The sequence below is a fragment of the Berghia stephanieae genome, chromosome 9 (assembly GCF_034508935.2).
Source record: "Berghia stephanieae isolate SIO BIC M18660-M18661 chromosome 9, UCSD_Bste_1.3, whole genome shotgun sequence".
In the NCBI taxonomy this organism is placed as follows: domain Eukaryota; kingdom Metazoa; phylum Mollusca; class Gastropoda; order Nudibranchia; family Aeolidiidae; genus Berghia; species Berghia stephanieae.
Window position 1 is genome coordinate 42,249,350 of NC_088368.1, and position 20,000 is coordinate 42,269,349.

The following is a 20,000-nucleotide window of genomic DNA, read 5'->3' on the forward strand; positions in this document are numbered from 1 at the left end:
TTTTGCAGTCCCCGACCCCTTTAGAAGCCTGACGACCCAGGTTAAGAACAGAGAGTTGATTTGTTGTTGTTGTATACCACTGAATGGACTTGGTTTGTTTTGTTTTTAAGGGTTTTAAGGCGCTTGCAACACATTAAGGTCATATCAGCGCCAGTAAAAAGATGGAAAATGGGATAGTAAAAAGTTCTGTAACTACAATTAGAGCACCCAAGAAAAAGTAAGGCAAAGGGGATTTGTTTCAAATAGGAAACAGTAGATTCCAAGAGCACACTATCAAAGTACTTAGTTTGAGATCACCTAGAAGTCTCATTCAGACACAAGCACAGGTCCCAACAAAGAGGGATACACTCAAATGTTTACAAAGCATATATATAACATATAAACAAAACAATAAAGTGCATAACAGAGATGATTTACAAGGAAAAAAAATACCATCTCCCAAAACTATACATTTGACTGTTTCCCTCCCAGCCAGGGCCTGGACAAAACCAAGTAATCCCATTCCAAGACAAATACAGAAAACAAGTTGTAAAATAGACATAGGGGGATTGAAGTATATGGGAGGTCGGGAACCCCACCCAGTGAATGGAGTTGGATGGATAGGACAGCAGATCTGATGGACACAATGAACGGCTTCAATCAACATATAATTCACTTTACACAATGTTTGCTTTGGTTTCGTGGTCTTGGGTAGACAGTTCGTCTGACGCCTGAGTTGCCAGGGTTCGAATCCATATTTGTGGCGATGCGGAGTCATTGTAAAAGTCTCATTTACAGTCTCACTTGTGTTAATTGGAGTAAGTTACTGAATTGTAACAACGTTGTTCGTGTCCAAATAAATGTACTACCAGCTGCACGTCGAGCGCATTGTGGGTTTTGTGATACATCAAAGATCGTGTAAAATTACATTTACATTTGACCGAAAAATGATACACAACGATATAAGTTTACAAATCATATTGCAGGTTTATTTCAGTTCCAAAAGCCATCACAAACATTCATCCACTGTATCACATATAAGTCTTTAGTCACCAAATAAAAGCAAAAGAAACTTTGATGAAGTTTGTTATGTGTGCAGTGCAACATAAAAGGATAGAAACAGTTTTACTGATAAAACCCTCAAATGATAACAAACCAATATGTTGTTGCTGGTAAGTTGCTTAATTGCATTTGTTAAAAAGCATAAACTGTGAAGCAAAAGTGTTGAAAATCGTTTAAATAAAGTTTAATGCAAAAAAATAATTCTTAAGCATTTTATGCAGCTCTAAGCTGTCGTTGCTGCATCTTTTATCATTATTAAGTATTATTATTCTGGACAACTTTGAACAAATCTATCTTTGCAGATTCTCCCATTTTGTTTTCCATTATTTATTCCCCTTTTAAGAAATTAATTAACTTTTTCAATATAAATCCAATTGAAAGCTTCAAGCCTGCTTTCAATATCCCATCCTCTTTCAAAGTCATTTCAGAAATGGTTTGTGATATTTCATTAAAGTTAAAGTTACAACGCTTCACCACGTCCTCTCCAGAGAAAGAAGGTTGATTTGTTATTTTCCTAGTTTTGAAAATCAAATTTCCTAAGATGCGTAAATAACTCATTATAACTTTTCTCTCCTTCTTTGAACTTTTACTCCACAATTTTGTTCCTAACATTACTATAGCTTTGTCTGATCGACACAAATTTCCCACTTCATCATTCCAAAATTTGTCAAGAATATTCTCCTTTATTTCTTTACTTGCATTGGGAGCCACAGGATAAAATTTTACAACCCCAGTACACAGAGCATGCTCAGTACTACATTTCTTTTTGTGTTCATAAACCCTACGTCCAGAGTAAAACCCCTTACAGCCAGCACACATAACAACTTCATGTGACCCTTGTGCTCTCTCACGCATAACAATTGAATTGTTTCTAATGTTTGAATAAAAAATGCAATGTTTCTTTAGATTGTTCTTTTCCTTTCCTTTACAGGCTGTTTCATGGCCTCTGTAACTCCTGTCTCATCCTTGTGTTTCCTCATCAAATGCCTTGAGAGTTTTGTTTGCAACTGTCCACAGTATGGACAGGGTCTCCTTGGCTTTTTGTATTTCTCTGAAAAAAAGGAGAAAATAAAGCACATCATGCTATGAACTCTGAAAATAAATCAATAGACAGATCGTATGCACATCAGCTACATGACAGCGGTAGAGAGGAAAAGCATTCCAAATGTTTAAATCCTGGACAAGTAACTGTCATCATTCCTTGCTCTTTTCTACCATCTATTCCTTTGGAAGAGGTATGTTAGATTTGTGGAGACTTCTGCCACATAACAAATCAAGGGAAAAGACCCCATATATTTGTTTTGAAATAGAAATAAATAGATCAATCCACCCACTTCACTGGGTTCAGGGTTCCCTCTTCATTATAATCAAAATATGAACATAAATCGCAACACAATGAAGTCTCATCTGAATACATAGATTGTCCTTTGTTGTTTCAGCAAATAATCAGACAGAATGTCAAAAGAATTTTACGTTTTCCCCAACCACCCCTTGGAGGTATCAGTATCAGCCGAATGGTTAGCGTCATGTTTTTTTACATTGAGCAACAAAATTTACTCCAATTGCTTCACTCGACCAAGGCAGAAAAGTAATCAAGAATAAACCCAAGTCCTATCCAAAGATTAACATTTCATTTAAGTTTCATTTAAGTTTATTGTAGGCCCTTGGCCATTCGACAAAATTCCATTCACATAAATTATTTACAACAATCAGAAATTAGTTATATCAATAATAGTAATTGAATGCAATGAAGGCAATATCATAATAATATTAATAATAACAGTAACGGCAATAAGTAACAATTAATATAGTAACAAAAGTAATAATAGATTATAGTTCATAGTAATAGTAATAATGACTGTCTTTGTCATTGAGGGAGTGAGAAAACATCACCAGCTGGCAGAACAAACAGCCGACATCAATCAAACGTCCTCCAAACCGGTTGAGCACCCGCTTCATTAATTCCTTAAAGACTTATTTACTTCCCCCCAACTGCCTGAACGAGGTGTGTAGACCACTTAATCCTGATTTATATTTTGTGGGAATGAAATATGACATGTATATGCCGGAAATAACTAACACACTGTTCAGATAGAAAATATTTAAGTCTTGCCTTTGTTAATTGACACAGATAAGTTAGGAAAATAAATGCTAGTAAAAACGATCAGTAAGTTCGTGGACACTGCTTCTCAACTTGAACATATGTTTTCATCAAATCTACACACATCATGTTGTGAGCTGAATTTTAATGATCTCAATTGTTATTGAAAGGAAACCCCAAGAATTTTAGAATAAAAAAAGAATTGAACCTGGAAGTCAAAAGGGTTTGTAGCACAGCAGACAGTATCAAAGTATAATTTTAGTACCGACAAATCAAAAAGAAAATGTGCTTTTCTTTAAATGCTCCCAATCATCATAAACCGTTTAGGTTGCAAGATTAATAAAAATGTTACCTATTCTGATACTCGTTATGTTTCCAGCTGGTCTGTGAAAAAAAGCCTTAAGCATCATATACAACAAAGAAACAGTTTTAGTATATAGATGGGTTGTAACAAAAAACCATTTTAACACTTACAATACAAGCAATTTAAGTCTATTACAGACACACAAAAAAAAAACAATAAAAAACATGAAGATTATTATGGCTGGTTTCACTGATACCACTCACACATTGGGGTTTCAGATTCTAAGATGTCCACCCTATCAAATTTGGATTTGTGCTTGTGATGTAAATGGTAGTGTATTTTGCGACGAAGCATTGCCAAAACAGAAAAAAAATGCTATAACACAAATGCAGCACAATGGAGGGGGGGGGGAGTTTTATTTTTAAAGGAATGGGTAAATTAAAATTGATACCACAAATATCAAAGGAGAAGAATGACAAAAAATGACTCACCATTGCACGTAACACTTTGGTTTGCATGTGTATAGCATTCAGGTTGAACCTGGGTCCCAGACTGGCAACGAGGTTCAGTCTGTGATAGTTGTGGATGAGGCTCTGACTGAGTTGGGGAATGAGCACTAGGTTCCAAAGACAATGATGTACTCAGCATTCGGTACCTCACAGAGCACGAAGAGGAATCAGACTCGGAGTCAGCTACAAAATCGGTATCCTGTATATTTTGTGGAAAAGATGACAAATCAATCAATTCATTCATGTTGACAATAAACACAAAGAGCCATTGTTTAATAATCCAACTAAACAATTAGCTGGTTAATAATGCAAGTATAATTAAAGAGTTGAGAAAGGCAGACATATTGTCTAAGTATTTAATATGTTCAACTGTGCATGAATAAATATAGCTACACCAACCAGGGCTTCAATAAACTGATTTTAACCAACTCTCTAAATCCTACACAAGGACCAACAACTACAAAACAATTTTTATCTCACTACGATTCTGGACATATAAAATGTTGTCATTGCAACAATATGAACTTCTTAACCTTGCAACTGCAATATAGTTTTTTAAAAAAGTTGATAAACATTACAATGCAAGAGAATTTGGACAAAATGCGAGATCAAAAGAAGCTATTGTCATTTTTCCTGGAAACGCATCATTTTCACATTTTGTCAAATAAAAAACAAACGACTTCAAATGTGAATGGTTCATCAATGAATATCACTTCAAAATATAACGAGGAAGGTTTAAAATAGTGTTATTGTTGGCAAAGTGCACTGCAAAGAAAATTTTTAACAACAAAAGACTAGGGGGTCCCACTTGTGTAAAACAGTGTTGTCATTGTCCTGAAATATTGTATCGCGCCTAACAGACTGCAGGTCTCATCTTTTGTGACAATTGTGTTTTGTCCACCACAAAATATGGTGATGTGAAGCATTCTGAGCATGGTGTGAACTGTGGATAAACACTATAGAAATGCTATGATTTTGTTTCAATTTACATACTTACCACAACTTAATCATGCGATATGGAACTTTGTTCTGCATCACTTTCAAGCTCTGAGTTGGAGTCTATAGAAAATAAAAACAAACAAAGAAAAGCTGAAGACTATCATCTGCAAGTTTTTCTCTAAACCCTTAAACAAAAAATCATGCCATCTTGTGCTGTAGAAGGATTTTTATTTTATTATTTACTTTATGACTTTGGAAAAAAAGAAAATTAAGTCCGAAACCTTTTGGCTATATTCTTTTAAATTTCAAGAATGTCAGAGTTGGCAAGAGAGGATGGAAATATAATTCCAGAAACCAATCGGTCTATAATCATATCCATATGATAGTTTTTCGCTCAAGATTCAGGTACAGTCCACTTCGGATAATCGCAACACCTTGGGATCATCGAAAATGTTGTGATTAACCGAAGTTGCAATTAACCGAAGTTCAGTTTCCTGTCCACTATTTCAACATTTTACATTTATTGTAAACTCAAACCAGTAAATGTTATTCTTAGTCCACCACATACAGAGCAATTTCATTGAAACAAAAACCATATGGCAGCCCTGTGTAGATTTGTCAACCAAAAGCAGCTATGAAGCAAGCCGATATCTTACTCAGATTGGACGAAGTTTCACCCCTTTTTTTCTCAACATTTGTCAGAGTTCAAGAGATTAGCCGTGATGAGAGACAATAAGCTCTCATCAAACTCGTTGGTCACAATGCACAATTGTTAATCCTAAAACAAAAGATATCGCTCAGTCTCTCTTTATAACTGTCATTTATAACCTGTTGTCAAGATTATGACCAGCCCCCACCCTTCTTCAATTTTATGGCCACCGATGACGTCACAAACCCATACTGCAAATCCCCGCCCTCTTTCGACTCTAATAGAGTGGTGACACACCACCGTAGCATTAAATCCCGCTCACTCTCGATTCTTCAACCTGTCACGATTTCATCCATGATGAAATTTAATCATGATATATTGTTTGATTTCTTGAATTTACCACTTTTTAAAAACCGAAGTTCATTGCAATTAACCAGTGACTTTTATATAGAATTATTTCCATTTCTTAGGAAATGTTGCGATTAACCGAGTTGCAATTATCCGGAGTGGACTCTATTAGTATTACACACCATGACTCAAACAAAAATAAGCAAACTATGTGTACCTATGTGCGGCTATGTGGTCTAGTGGTATGACACTCGCTTTCGGATCGGAAGGTCCTGGGTTCGAGCCTCGCTCAGCGCATAGTTGAGTCCTTGGAAAAGACTTTTTACTCACATTTTCTCACCGTACTCAGGTGTAAAATGAGTACCTGGCCGTTAACAGCGTTGTCTTTGTCCGAAAAATTGTAATATCGCCTAACAGGCTTCATGTCTCGTCCTACATGTTAAATGTTGCTGTTGACCAGGGACCCCTTGTAAAGCGCATTGAGCACGTTAAGTGGATATTGCGCTATATAAATGCTCAATTTAAAAAAAAAAATTTTTACCTAAATATTTTATTCATTTCCTCATCAAATTACATTCTTACCATTAACATCATAGATCACATCAAAAGGGTTGTCTGAATTGGCAGCAAGACATTTTTTCAGGATTTTTAAAGCTCAAATCTCTCTGATCTGAAGGTACAAAAGAAATAGCATATTCTCAACATTAAACTATGACTTTGTGATATGGCACACTGTATGCATAAAGCATGATGCAAAGACAGAGGTTTAAGTTAAAAATATTTTATATTCTTTTCAAAAACCCATAAAATAAACACGTGAAATGTTGAGTTGGATAGCGCTCAAAGTAAAAGTAGTAAGTAGTAGTAGTCGTAGTAATACCTAGTAGTAGTAGTAGTAGTAGTAGTAGTAGTAGTAGTAGTAGTAGTAGTAGTAGTAGTAGTAGTAGTAGTAGTAGTAGTAGTAGTATTAGTAGATCTAGTAGTAGTAGTAGTAGTATTAGTAGATCTAGTAGTAGTAGTAGTAGTAGTAGTAGTAGTAGTAGTAGTAGTAGTAGTAGTAGCAGTAGTAAACGACAGATCTTACAAAGCTAATACTATCTAGTGTGAATCTACAGTCTACAGAAGTTCCCGAATTATCTGACTCCACTTCCGAATGACTGACAAGTGACAATCATCAATCGGTGTATGTGTGATATCTACCCGATTTCAATTCATAAATCAACAGTGATAGAATAAGATGGGCCAATAACTTACCCTTTAAATTATCTCGGTGTCTCTTCTTCCCCATGATGCCATAGTTTGGAAGTCAGCAAGTGACGAAAAATGAAAAAATCAGCGCCGTAAATACGAAAACGAAAGTAGGAATTGTGCGAATTTGACTAAACATATGTTTCACAAAACAATGAGCTACTATGTTTGCTTGTCTTTTGTCACCACGAAAAGTATCCGAGCCAAGATTCGATACATCTGTTTCTAAAAATAGATTATAATTCGTATATCTTGTTCATTCCACAGTTCATCAACTTTCACACAATTGTTTATTTTTTTTTCATTACTATAAAAATCAATATAATGCTCTAGAATTTTAGAGAAAATTTCGGAAAGATATAGTGCCTCACTGTTGAAATATATCGACGAAGACACTGGTACCCCTATTGTGCTTTTTTCAGGTGGTCACCTTATTGACCAACGTGAAAATTTAGGCATAACTCTTCTTACTGTGGTGTTTAACAAATATCTTCAATTCTATGATTTACAATTATTTATCCTTGACGGTTGGGTTGACAACCTTAAACTAAAATCAGAAAAGTGAATGTGCTAGAGGTCAAATCAATAGGGGGACCAGATTTTGGTCTCCCTATTGGTAAAGTACTGTAAAATGAACTAATAGGGGTACCAAAAGTCTCCCTAACCGGTATTAATACATACATATATATATATATATATATATATATATATATATATATATATATATATATATATTTGTGTGTTTGCACCAGCAACATGAGAGGTAAGAGAGTATTTATTGTTTCTTATAGGGAATGAGATTAGCGGAAGAGTAGTGCCCCTTGATTGGACGTCACCTGGGGAGAAGTTATTTGTAATTAAATCTACTACAAGCCAATCGCTCCAAATACAAAATTTATTATTCATATTTCTGTACAAAAATGCATAACGTTGATTATGATATGCATTTTTGTACAGAAATATGAATAATTAATTTTGTATTTGGAGCGATTGTCTTGTAGTTGGTTTGTTTACAAATAACTTCTCCCCAGGTGACGTCCAATCAAGGGACGCTACTCTTCCGCTAATCTCATTCCCTATAATTCACCGCTGAAATCCATGACTTACCATTCTTATACCTGAACGCGGTGTCACTAAATCTGATACATCTTTCAACTAAGAACACAACACATACCGCTCAACAACCATTTAAGCAAAATTACAAAAGACACATCCCCTTCCTGCCCCCTATGTCAACACCCCAATGAAACAGTAACACACCACTTGCTTGAATGTCAACCTCTTGAAGACCTTAGATGTACATTCCTCCTGGGTGGGGATCCTGACCTCCCATAGTGGGCAGGGAGGTACATGCTGTGTCTGCTATCCCCCCATACCCGTTTTCCAATTGCTTTCTGTCGTTGTCTTGGAATGAGATTGCTTAGTTTTGTCCTGACCTTGGGTGGAGTTCCTTGGCTGGGAGGGAAACAGTCGAATGCAAATGTATAGTTATAGTTTTGGGAGATGATTTTTTTCCCTTGTAAATCATCTCTCTGTTATGAACTGTATTATTTTTTCCTTTTACATATGTATGATTCGTAAACATTTGAGTGTATTCCAGCTCTTAGTGGTGACATGTGCTTGTGTCTGGATGAGACTTTTAGATGATCTCAAACTTTGATAGTGTGCTCTTGGAATCTACATCTGTGTTCCCTATTTGAACCAATTCCCCTTTGTCTCACCTTTTCTTTTGTGCTTCAATTGCAATTCTAGAAGTTTTTACTATCCCATTTTCTTCCTTTTTACTGGCGCTGATATGATCTTAATGTATTGCAAGCGCCGTAAAACCCTTAAAAAACAAAAACAAAAAAAGCACATTCCTCTCATCAAATCCAAGCATCAGTAACTCACTTTATAGTCACCTGGAACAACTACAAAAGACGTTTAACTTCTACGTCATGGCACGAGACCGAAGGGCTAGAGCTCAGGTGGTCGCTGGTTCGGATAAGTAAGTAAGTAAGATATCACTTAGTCACGTCCTTCAATGGTCAATTGGACATTACGACAGGGGATAATGGGGTCCATTCCGATAATATACCTGAAGTGGACAGTAGACAGCGATGACCCTTGAACCAGAATCCTGATGACCAGTATCATGTCGAAACGTTTCCTGGCAAAATTGACAACACTAAGAGTAAGACGGGATTATTTCATAGTCCGGTTAGCCTGTTCTATGACCCCGCTTCTCTCTCTCTCTCTCTCTCTCTCTCTCTCTCTCTCTCTCTCTCTCTCTCTCTCTCACACTCTCTTTTTCTCTCCCTCTCCTTTCTCTCTCTACCCTCTCTCTCTATCCCTCTCTATCTCTCCTCTATCTCCACTCTCTCTCTCTATCTCCCTGTCTCTCTTTCCTCTCTCTCTCTCTCCCCCTTCTCTCTCTCCATCCCTCTCTCCCCTCTCTCCTCTCTGTCTTTCTCTCTCACCATCCCTCTCTCCCCTCTCTCCTCTCTCCCCTCTATCTCCACCTCTCTCTCCATCCCTCTATCCCCCTCTCTCCATACCTGTCACCCAGCTCTCTCCTCACTCTCTCTCCACCTCTCTCTCTATCTTTCTCTCTCTCCATCCTTCTCTCTCCATCCCTCTCTCTCTCCCATCTCTCTCTCTATCTCTTTCTCTCTCTCTCTTTCTCTCTCTCTCTCTCCATCCCTCTCCCACCTCCTCCACTCTTCTCTCCCCTCTCCCTATATCCTTCCTTTCTCCCTCTTCTCTATATGTCTGTCTCTCTCTATCTATCTATCTCTCCCTCTTTCTCTCTCTCTCTCTCTCTCTCTCTCTCTCTCTCTCTCTTGGTGTTGGAAGAAATAACCAAATGAGGTGAGGATAATAAATAATTCGCTCCAAGAAACTAGCAGGACAATTCTCATCACTCTTTCCATCTCTTTCTCTGTGTGTGCGCGTCTATCCGTCTATATATCAATATATCTATCTATCTGTCTGTCTGTCTATCTACCTATCTATCTATCTATCTATCTATCTATCTATCTATCTATATCTCTCTTTCCATATCTTTCTCTCAGTGTGCGTGTCTATCCGTCTATCTATCAATCTATCTATCTATCTATCTATCTATCTATCTATCTATCAATCTCTATCTCTCTTTCCATCTCTTTCTCTCTCTCTCTCTCTCTCTCTCTCTCTCTCTCTCTCTCTCTCTCTCCTCTCTCTCTCTCTCTCTTGTGTGTGTGTGTGTGTGTGTGAGTCTATCAATCAATCAATATATATATATATATATATATATATATATATATATATATATAATGTAAATTTTCACTCACATTTTTCTTCTTCTTTCTTCTTTTCTTCTTCTTCTCTTCTTCTTCTTCTTCTTCTTCTTCTTCTTCTTCTTCTCTTCTTCTTCTTCTTCTTCTTCTTCTTCTTCTTCTTCTTCTTCTTCTTCTTCTTCTTCTTCTTCTTCTTCTTCTTCTTCTTCTTCTTCTTCTTCTTCTTCTTCTTCTTCTTCTTCTTCTTCTTCTTCTTCTTCTTCTTCTTCTTCTTCTTCTTCTTCTCTCTCTTCTTCTTCTTCTTCTTCTTCTTCTTCTTCTTCTTCTTCTTCTTCTTCTTCTTCTTCTTCTTCTTCTTCTTCTTCTATTATTATTATTACTCTTCCTCCTCCCCCCCCCCTCATACTCCTCTTCATCCTCCTCCTCTCCTCGCCCATCACCCTCTTCTTTATACCCTCTCATTCGTCCTCTCAAACTCTTCCTCCATCTCCTCCTCCTCTTCCCCCTTTTTCTTTTATCATTACCCCCCCCCCCCACCACCACCACCACCCTTTCTCCCATTTAATCCCTTGATGGTACCCAACACATATCCTTATTCCTCACCTACTCACTCGTCCCTATAAAACACTTAATGTTTCCACCAATACCAGCACAAATTAGATTCCCTTACTCTCTGTCTCGTCTTGATTCGGACAGTATCTTTTGGAAGAAGACGCTCTCAATTGAGTTATAAAGGGACTCTATATTGTATATTGACGCGTCAGAAATAGCCTGGGAACTTGTACTATTAATTGACGGATTGATTTACCATTGGCCTGTACCGGAATACTCTGGAAAAACACTTATCATAAAATTTGGCCAGAAAACTCTTCCTTCAAATATATGTGACACTTCGCCTCAAAACGGTATCAAGTCGGGTTGATTAAGAAGTTGAAATTTAAATTTATAGTCAGAAATATCAGACTTGTGTTGAGTTTGTATGTTTTATTGAGGAAGATGAAGACCATATTTTAGGTTGCTAATGTCAACAACTTATATTCTTGACCAGTTTTAACAGTAAATTCGGCTTTGAAGCATCTGGTTCGTTCCGACATAATACCGTTTTGAGACGATGGGTCACATATATAAATAGAATGAGGTTGACTTCATTCAGGTCTTTTTTTTTCTTTTTTTTTTGCCATCCACGTGTATGAGTAATTCTCACTTAACTGTATTATCCAGACTATAAAAGTTCATGGTTACACAGAGTTTTGTGTGTTAATCTGTTGTACTTCCGGATGGCAATGTTGTGAGCTTCTTAGCCTAGCGCATACTATCTATAAACGTTCATTTTTTTGTGTTGGTCACTTATATTTCCGGATGGCAATGTTGTGAGTTTCTTAGCCTAGCGCACAACATCTATAAATGTAACTAAGATTTTCCTTTAAACCTTGTCATGTTCAGACAAATTTGAATCATGAAAAAGGTTATTAACCAGACTATAACTGTTAACTGGGGGCGAAGTGGCCGAGTGGTTAAGGCATTGCACTGTGATCCGGATGACCTGTGTTCGAGCCCCGCTTCAGGCACTTTCGTTTTTTTCCTTGAGCAAGATTATTAACCCCCAATTTGCTCACTTGGACAACATGGGTGAGTCCTGTTGACATCAGACATCTTGTTTGATGAGTTATCTATATTCCTTCGTGGAATGCCTAGGCGACGATATCTTATGATGTCGTGGCGCAAAAGGCATATATGTTTTTTTAAATAACTGTTAATGGTAACACAGAGTTGTGTGTGTTGGTCCGTTATACTTCCGGATGGCAATGTTGTGAGCTTTTTAGTCAAGCCCATACTATCTATAGATCAATGTCCCTCATCTCGTCAAGAACTGTCAACCTTAATCTTGGGAGAAAAATATTCAAACCTAGGACTTTAACGAGATTTCGCAAAGTCATCCCAGATTTGCGAGTTTTGCAAGCAAACAAACAGACAACAACAACAACAAAATAATAAAAAAATAAACAAGTAAAAACGACATTGGGAGCTGATTAAATGTTGATACAATTTCTTGTAACAGCAATCTTTATCCCAATTGTGACCAGTCGTCTCAAAACGGTATTATATCGGGATGGAACAGATGATAAAAATTCAAGTTAAAGTCAATCCGTTAAGAAATATGAAATCTTGGATTTTAGCGTTTTAAAACACCGGATGCATGATCCACAATAAGACATACAATCTCATCGCAAATCTAATATTTTTGGTTATTAAGTCAATTTTTAGCACTTTAATCTTTCCGACTTAATACCGCTTTGAGGCGGTGGGTCACAATTTGGCGTTCTTATCTGGCTTTTTGTAGTCGTAATAAAAAATCTTTGGAAGACTTGCTGGATACTACCTCCCCACATTCGAAGAGCCACTTCTTCCAAAGCCCAGAAATATATAATAAGTAATAATAAAATAGCTTTTATATAGGGCAATATCCACTAGATGTGCTCAAAGCGCTTTACAATGTGTCCCTGGTCAACAGCAACATTTAACATGTAGACGGGACATAACGGCTGTTAGGCGATATTACAATTTTTCGGACAAAGACAACTCTGTTAACGGCCAGGTACTCATTTTACACCTGAGTACGGTGAGAGAATGTGAGTAAAGAGCCTTTTTCAAGGACTCAACTATGTACCGAGCGCAAGGCTCGAACCCAGGACCTTCCAATCCGAAAGCAAGTGTCATACCACTAGACCACATAGCCGCACAAGTATAACCAGGAAATGGACCCATAGCACCCCCTCCATGACCACAACCCAACGACAAGCAGACTGAAGTCGAGAGAGAGCTTCATGTTGGAAGAGAGCATCAACCCTGACCATGCAGCTGTATACAGACAAAGAGTGTGTAGGGTAACGTAGTTACCAAGAGCTCTCACTTCTCTTAACCGCAATGCTATTGTCGCGTGCCAGGCGAGACAGCGAGGTGGGTGTGCTCCACGTGTATCATGCGCGCTAGGCTTACTGATACAATGAAGAAAATACGAGGAGAAGACGGAAGATGCTTGGCTTCACCAAAAGCGGGATGTGAGAGCTCTTGGTAACATAACAATCGTTACCTAAACGCTCTTTGATACAGACTTTCCAGATGGAGGGAGTGGAACAGTTAATTACGCAAATGAAGCCGTTGAACCTTAGACCTTCTGATTACCTGTCAGACGTGCTACCATTACACCACAGAGGCTCAGGATAGTTGAGACAATTTTAATACCTATATTCTATAGATATAATGCGCTTGGCCAAGGAGTTCACAACATTGCCATCCGGAAGTATAACGGACCAACACACAAACTCTATGTAAATGAACTTTTATAGTCTGGTTAATACAGTTTGGTGAGAACAACTCACAAACGAGGATGGCACAAACCATAACAAAGGCCTGAGTGACGTCATCTGCATACTATCTTTTCAAGTAAGGGTACGCATTTTAAGCTGTGAACCATCATCTTGCATCAAAACAACACATACATTGAACACTGAGAAGACGAGCACGAAGACATTTGTCGATTTGAAAAAGACGATTGTGCGATTTGTGAAGTTGAAAAGGACAAAAAAAAAACAAAAAAAAACAACAATTATTCAATTCAAAAAAACTTTTGACTTTTTCATTAAAATATACCCTCATCTTATCAAAAACTCTCAAACCTGGGACAGACCGAGTCCTTATAATGACTCTCATCTTGTCAAAAACTCTCAAACCTGGGGCGGAGTGAGTCTTTAAAATGACTCTCATCTTCTCAAAAACTCTCAAACCTGGGGCGGAGTGAGTCTTTAAAATGACTCTCATCTTCTCAAAAACTCTCAAACCTGGGGCGGAGTGAGTCTTTAAAATGAACTTTTATCTTGTCAGAAACGGACGGTCAACCACCTTGGGACTGAGACTCAAGGTGAAGGTCATTCAAATCAATTGTCATAATTTCTGAAGAACGCTTTTTCTAGACAAAATTATGTTAAAAACTTGTTGTTGTTGTTGTTGTTGTTGTTGTTGTTGTTGTTGTTGTTGTTGTTGTTGTTGTTGTTGTTGTTGATATTATTTGTTTTTTTTTTGTTTGGTTTTAATTATTTTTTTTTTTTGTTTGGGGGGGGGGGGTGAGTGTTTGTGTGTGTGTGTGTGTGTGTGTGTGTGTGTGTGAGAGAGGGTGGGGGGGTTGGGGTGGGGTTAGAGCACGTCAGTACTGTTTCCTGAGTCTCAAAACTCTAGTCACAAGAGATAACTAGCATGACAGTAATAGCATTCTGTAATAAGACCGTCACGAGACCATTATCTTCTCGTCAATGTATGTCATCATGAGGGTTTCTTCCTGATCATTTTGTATTAAAACTTTTTTTTCATTATCATTTTTTTTTTTTTGGCAAACATAAAAAGATGTAAAACCAAAAAACTGGAGGTACCTAGATGAGTCATTAGAATGGATAGAAAGATAAACGCGGCTATGTGGTCAAGTGGTATGACACTCGCTTTCGGATCGGAAGATCCTGTGTTCGAGCCTCGTGTTCGGCGCATAGTTGAGTCATTGGAAAAGACTCTTTACTCACATTCTCTCATTCATCGTACTCAGCAGGTGTACACGACTTGTCCCGTCCTAAATGTTAATTGTTGCTGTTGGTTGGCCAGGGAACCCTTTGTAAAGCGCTTTGAGCACATCTAGTGGATATTGTTCTATATAAAATGTCAAGGTTTTTTAAAGTTTTTTGTTGCTGTTTTTTTTTTTTTGGGGGGGGGGGGGGGGGGGGGGGGGGGGGGGGGGGGGGGTTGGTAAACATAATAAGATGTAAAACCAATAACTAGAGGTGCCTAAATGAGTCAATAAAATGGATAGAAAGATAAAAGAAGTAAATGTGACCGAAACGTCGTTTGGTTTCTGTTGTTCCCTTATTTATGAGTCACATAATATGTCATGTAGTTCTGTCAGTGTTCAATAAATTGATAATTTAGATCGTTATAAAATGGGTAAAATAAACTATTTCGTCCAATACGGCCGTTTCGATTCATGAAGCGTATCTTCAGTTGTCATTTGTGACTTACCGTCTCTAAACGGTATTATGTCGGAAAATCCTTCGAAAAATTGATTTTGAGATTTTGGTGGAAAATGACATTTTATTATCCTAGAAATAATATAAGTGAAGTCCAAATTCTTAAAGTAGACTATAAATGCACGAAAAACACAGTCGAAAATGGTACAGGTAGTAAGAAAAGTGTGAAAAACGGGAAGCTATTTTGCTATTTTCTCAATATGTCATTTTTCTAAGGGTATGGGAGACTGTGTCAAACGTTTCTCAGAATCTATTCAATGAAATTGTCTGAAATTTTCCACAGTTATCACAGAGATAATGTATTGTGTCACCATAGAGAGATTTTTTTGATAAGATAGGTGAATTTTGAATTATAATTATAATCCCAATTCTGAATTGTTAACATCACTTTTGTCATAACATTTTGATTCTCAACTTTGCAATGTTCTAATAAAAATTTCATAAGCTAAAGCCGTAAAATCTCTCTATGGTGACACACTATGGTACAATGTTGACAAGAGGGAAGAATATGGAGGTCATTCCTTCATTAGTTTTTGTGGAACGTTTGCCACGAGATTGTTACATTTTTTGATGTCAGACCCCCAAATTAGGTCGCAAAATGGGTATCGACACAGATAATTAAAATTTGTCACCATAAATGTTGTTTTTTTAACCTATATTGACGATATAGCATGATTAAAACCGCCCAATATTGGTAATTAATTTTTTTTAGAAAAGACCCAAACTGCCCCTTAACCAGATAGCTGTCATCCTGTCCAAAACTCCCAAACCTGGGACTGAGTCTTTAAAATGACTCTCATCTTGTCAAAAATTCCCAAACCTGGGATTTAGACCTTAAAATGACCCTCATCCTGTCAAAAACCACCAAACCTGGGACCGATTGAGTCTTCTAATATCGGAGGTTGACCCTTACATATTGGTATCAACTCTCCAAATAATTAAAAAATAAAAAACTTGAGCTTTTATATAGCGCAATATCCACTAAACGTGCTCAAAGCGCTTTACAAGGGGTCCCTGGCCAACAGCAACACGTAACATTTAGAACGGGACATGACGCCTGTTAGGCGATATTACAAATTTTTGTTTGGACAAAGACAACGCTGTTAACGACCAGGTACTCGTTTTACACCTGAGTACGGTGAGAGAATGTGAGTAAAGAGCCTTCTCCAAGGACTCAACTATGCGCCGAACGCGAGGCTCGAACCCAGGACCTTCCGATCCGAAAGCGAGTGTCATACCACTAGACCAGATAGCCCAAGTAGCCTGACAGTAATAGCGTTCTGTAATAAGGCTGTCACGAGACCATTGTCTGCTTGTCAATTTGTGTCATGATGAAGTTTTGGCATGATTTTGTAATAAAACTTTTTTTTTATTATTCTCTTTTTTTTTTTTTTGGGGGGGGGGGGGGCGCAAACATCATCGTTATCATCATTCCGTATTCAACCTGGGTCAGGGTATAGAATAGAATAGAAGGTATCAACGTCGCTTGATTAGGCCACTGGCCTGTCGCCGAGTCTTTCCAGTCACTGAATGTCTTGTTCACAACTGATCTAATGCATTTCCCTATCTGATCTTGTGATATGTGATAGCTATTTTAGGTGGGAGGCACTTCTACACTATGCACATAACTTTCCATCACAGCACCTAATCTATTCTTGAAAGCATTGACACTCGGCGCTTCAACGACATTTGCAGTCAATGAGTTCCAACGTTCAATAACTCTCTGTGTAAAAAAGTTCTGTCGAAGGGTGGTTTTAACTCTGGGTTTCAGAAGTTTATATGAGTGGCCCCTGGTGACTGATTTTTTGTCTACTGTGAACAGCCTATCCTGAGTCGCGTACAAGGAATGTGTGAACTTATAGGTCTCAATCATATCACCTCTCAAACGTATAGGCAACAGATAAACCGTTTCCATCCTTCTCTATCCCGAGCTAGCTTTTTTTAAATCTCATAACAACACTTAACATGTAGAAAGAAAGACGAAGTCAGTTTGCCTGTATCGGAATACGCTTCAACTGTCGTGACGTCACTTCCCTCGTAATGACGCATCGTAACTTAGTAACTGGCTCTGAACTATCGGAACAACGGCGGACGCCCGTATGAAATATTTCTCCGACGAGCATAAAAGCGTATCCAGCGGGGAAAAAAACCCATTATAAATCTGATCAAGTTTTGACTTTTACACATTCTGATCACAAGACTTATGAAAAGTTCTAGCCAGCATGAAGAATAAAAACTACCGATTTTCTTTGTTTAGAACCACGATGGCCGCCGTTTCTGGGCTAATGTGACTATTGAATCCAATTCCCATGTATTATCACACTATATCAGCTTCTTTAATTCTTTTTTCGAAGCTGCTTGTTTGGCGAATACGTCATCGGGTCAGCAGAGTCCTTTCGGCTTTGTCTGTTATTGTCCTTCATAAATTCTGTCATTGCAGAAACTCTTCAGTCGCCCAAAAGCTAAAAAAAAAAAGGATTTGATTTGTCCGCCTGTGTTTCTCTGACAATTTGAGTTTTACAGAGGTGTCGTGTTGTGCGGCTATGTGGTCTAGTATGATACTCGCTCTCCGACCGGAAGGTCCTGGGTTCGAGCCTCGCTCGACGCATAGTTGAGTCCTCGGATTAGGCTCTTTATTCCCCTTTTTTCACCTTACTCAGGTGTAAAATGAGTACTGGCCGCAAACAGATTGTCTCTATCTATCATAGTAGTCATCGGGAAAAAAGAAACAAAAAAAAAAAAACAAACAAACAAACACACCGACATCATCATCATCATCATCATCATCATCATCATCATCATCATCATCATCATCATCATCATCATCATCATCATCACCACCACCACCACCACCACCACCACCACCACCACCACCACCACCACGACCACCATCATCATCATCATCATCATCATCATCATCATCATCATCATCAGTATCATCATCATCATCATCATCATCATCATCATCATCATCATCATCATCATCATCATCATCACCACCACCACCACCACCACCACCACCACCACCACCACCACCACCACCACCACCATCATCATCATCATCATCATCATCATCATCATCATCATCATCATCATCATCATCATCATCATCATCACAACAACCTTCCTAATATTAATATTATAAAAACCAGAATAGTCTGACGCATGCGCAAGCAGGATATTGGTGTTTGACGTTTGCTGTGGCGGGAAAAGATCGTTTGCTTTTGGCGAAATATCCTAGAATTTATTGCGTTCTGTCTTCACAATAATCCTGTCTGTCAATTTGTTCTCGATCCTTCCCGCTAAAGGGTATACAAAAATAACTATCCTTTAATACTGTTACTGACTTTTGTCATTATGAAGGCGGGGAAAAATAAAATAAATTTGAAAATGTGAGACGGAGATAATTTAATAAAATATCGCTTTTACTTTTACAACCAAGAAAATGTCTGTGGGGTTATTGATATGTCTGAAAATATCAAAAACACATATTAAGATAAATAAATATTTAAATGAAATGAAATAAAAACAAACACTTCCGATGATTTTGGAACCGGAAAAGTAGAAGGTTTGACGTCACGACTGTTTATCCCCCATTTATCCTGACATCGAGGAAACATCTGGGCAGATTGGTGTAGAACAAATAAATTAATGATTTCAAACACCTGGTTTCAACAACACCCAAGAAGAACCTGGACATGGCAATCACCAGGGGACAGAGCAAGGAACCAGATAGACTTTATAGCAGTATCATCAAGATTCAGAAATGGCATATTAAATTGCAAAACCTACCCAGGCGCCGATGTAGACAGTGACCATGTCCCAGTTGTTTGTACAATAAGGATAAAGTTTAAAGCTATTCAGAGAACAGCTGGTAGAATAAAGAGGGATTACTGGTTATGCAAAGACAATGGCATACAAACAAAAATGAGAGAAGAATTTGAAAATGCACTCATGATACAAAGCCAAAGTGAACCTGATAATGAAAAATGTGAAAAACAATTTGATATATTCCAAAAGTGTGTCAAAGCAACTGCAGAAAAGCATTTACCAATAGCTCAAATAAACAGCAAAAAGGAATGGATGACAAATGAAATTCTAAACCTATTTGAAGAAAGACGAAAATGCAACAGAGGGTCTGCAGAATACCAAACATTGAACAACCACATTAAATCCAAATGCATCGAGGCACACGAGAACTATCTAGACTGGAAATGCTGCGAAATCGAAAGAGAATACAAACCCAACCCCCAACAAGCTCACCAAAGAATAAAAGAACTATCAGGGAAAAGGAAAAGCAAAGCAGCAGGAAGTTGTATCCAAAACAAACAAGGGGAACTGCTATTTGAAGAACAACATATAGAAAGCCGATGGGTAGAATACATAGGCGAACTGTACAATGATCCAAATAGAAATGAACCACCACTGAAATTCAAAGAACCATTAAGCGGACCAAACATCACCAAAAGTGAAATTGAACATGCCATGGAACGAATGAGGGATGGTAAAGCAACAGGCCCTGATGAAATATCTGTAGA

At 37.8% G+C, this 20,000-nt stretch overlaps 1 protein-coding gene across 1 annotated transcript; it reads right to left on the reverse strand.

Moving 5' to 3' along the window:
* Positions 1-1,561: 1,561 nt before the first annotated feature.
* Positions 1,562-7,221, reverse strand: LOC144979399 (uncharacterized). Its single transcript, XM_078926049.1, has 5 exons — positions 7,146-7,221; positions 6,474-6,561; positions 4,953-5,014; positions 3,938-4,154; positions 1,562-2,092 (listed from the first exon to the last, which is right to left on the reverse strand). The coding sequence occupies exons 4-5, from the start codon at positions 4,092-4,094 to the stop codon at positions 1,944-1,946; spliced, it is 306 nt and encodes a 101-aa protein (XP_078782175.1). The 5' UTR covers positions 4,095-4,154; positions 4,953-5,014; positions 6,474-6,561; positions 7,146-7,221; the 3' UTR covers positions 1,562-1,943.
* Between the last annotated feature and the right edge of the window lie 12,779 nt (positions 7,222-20,000).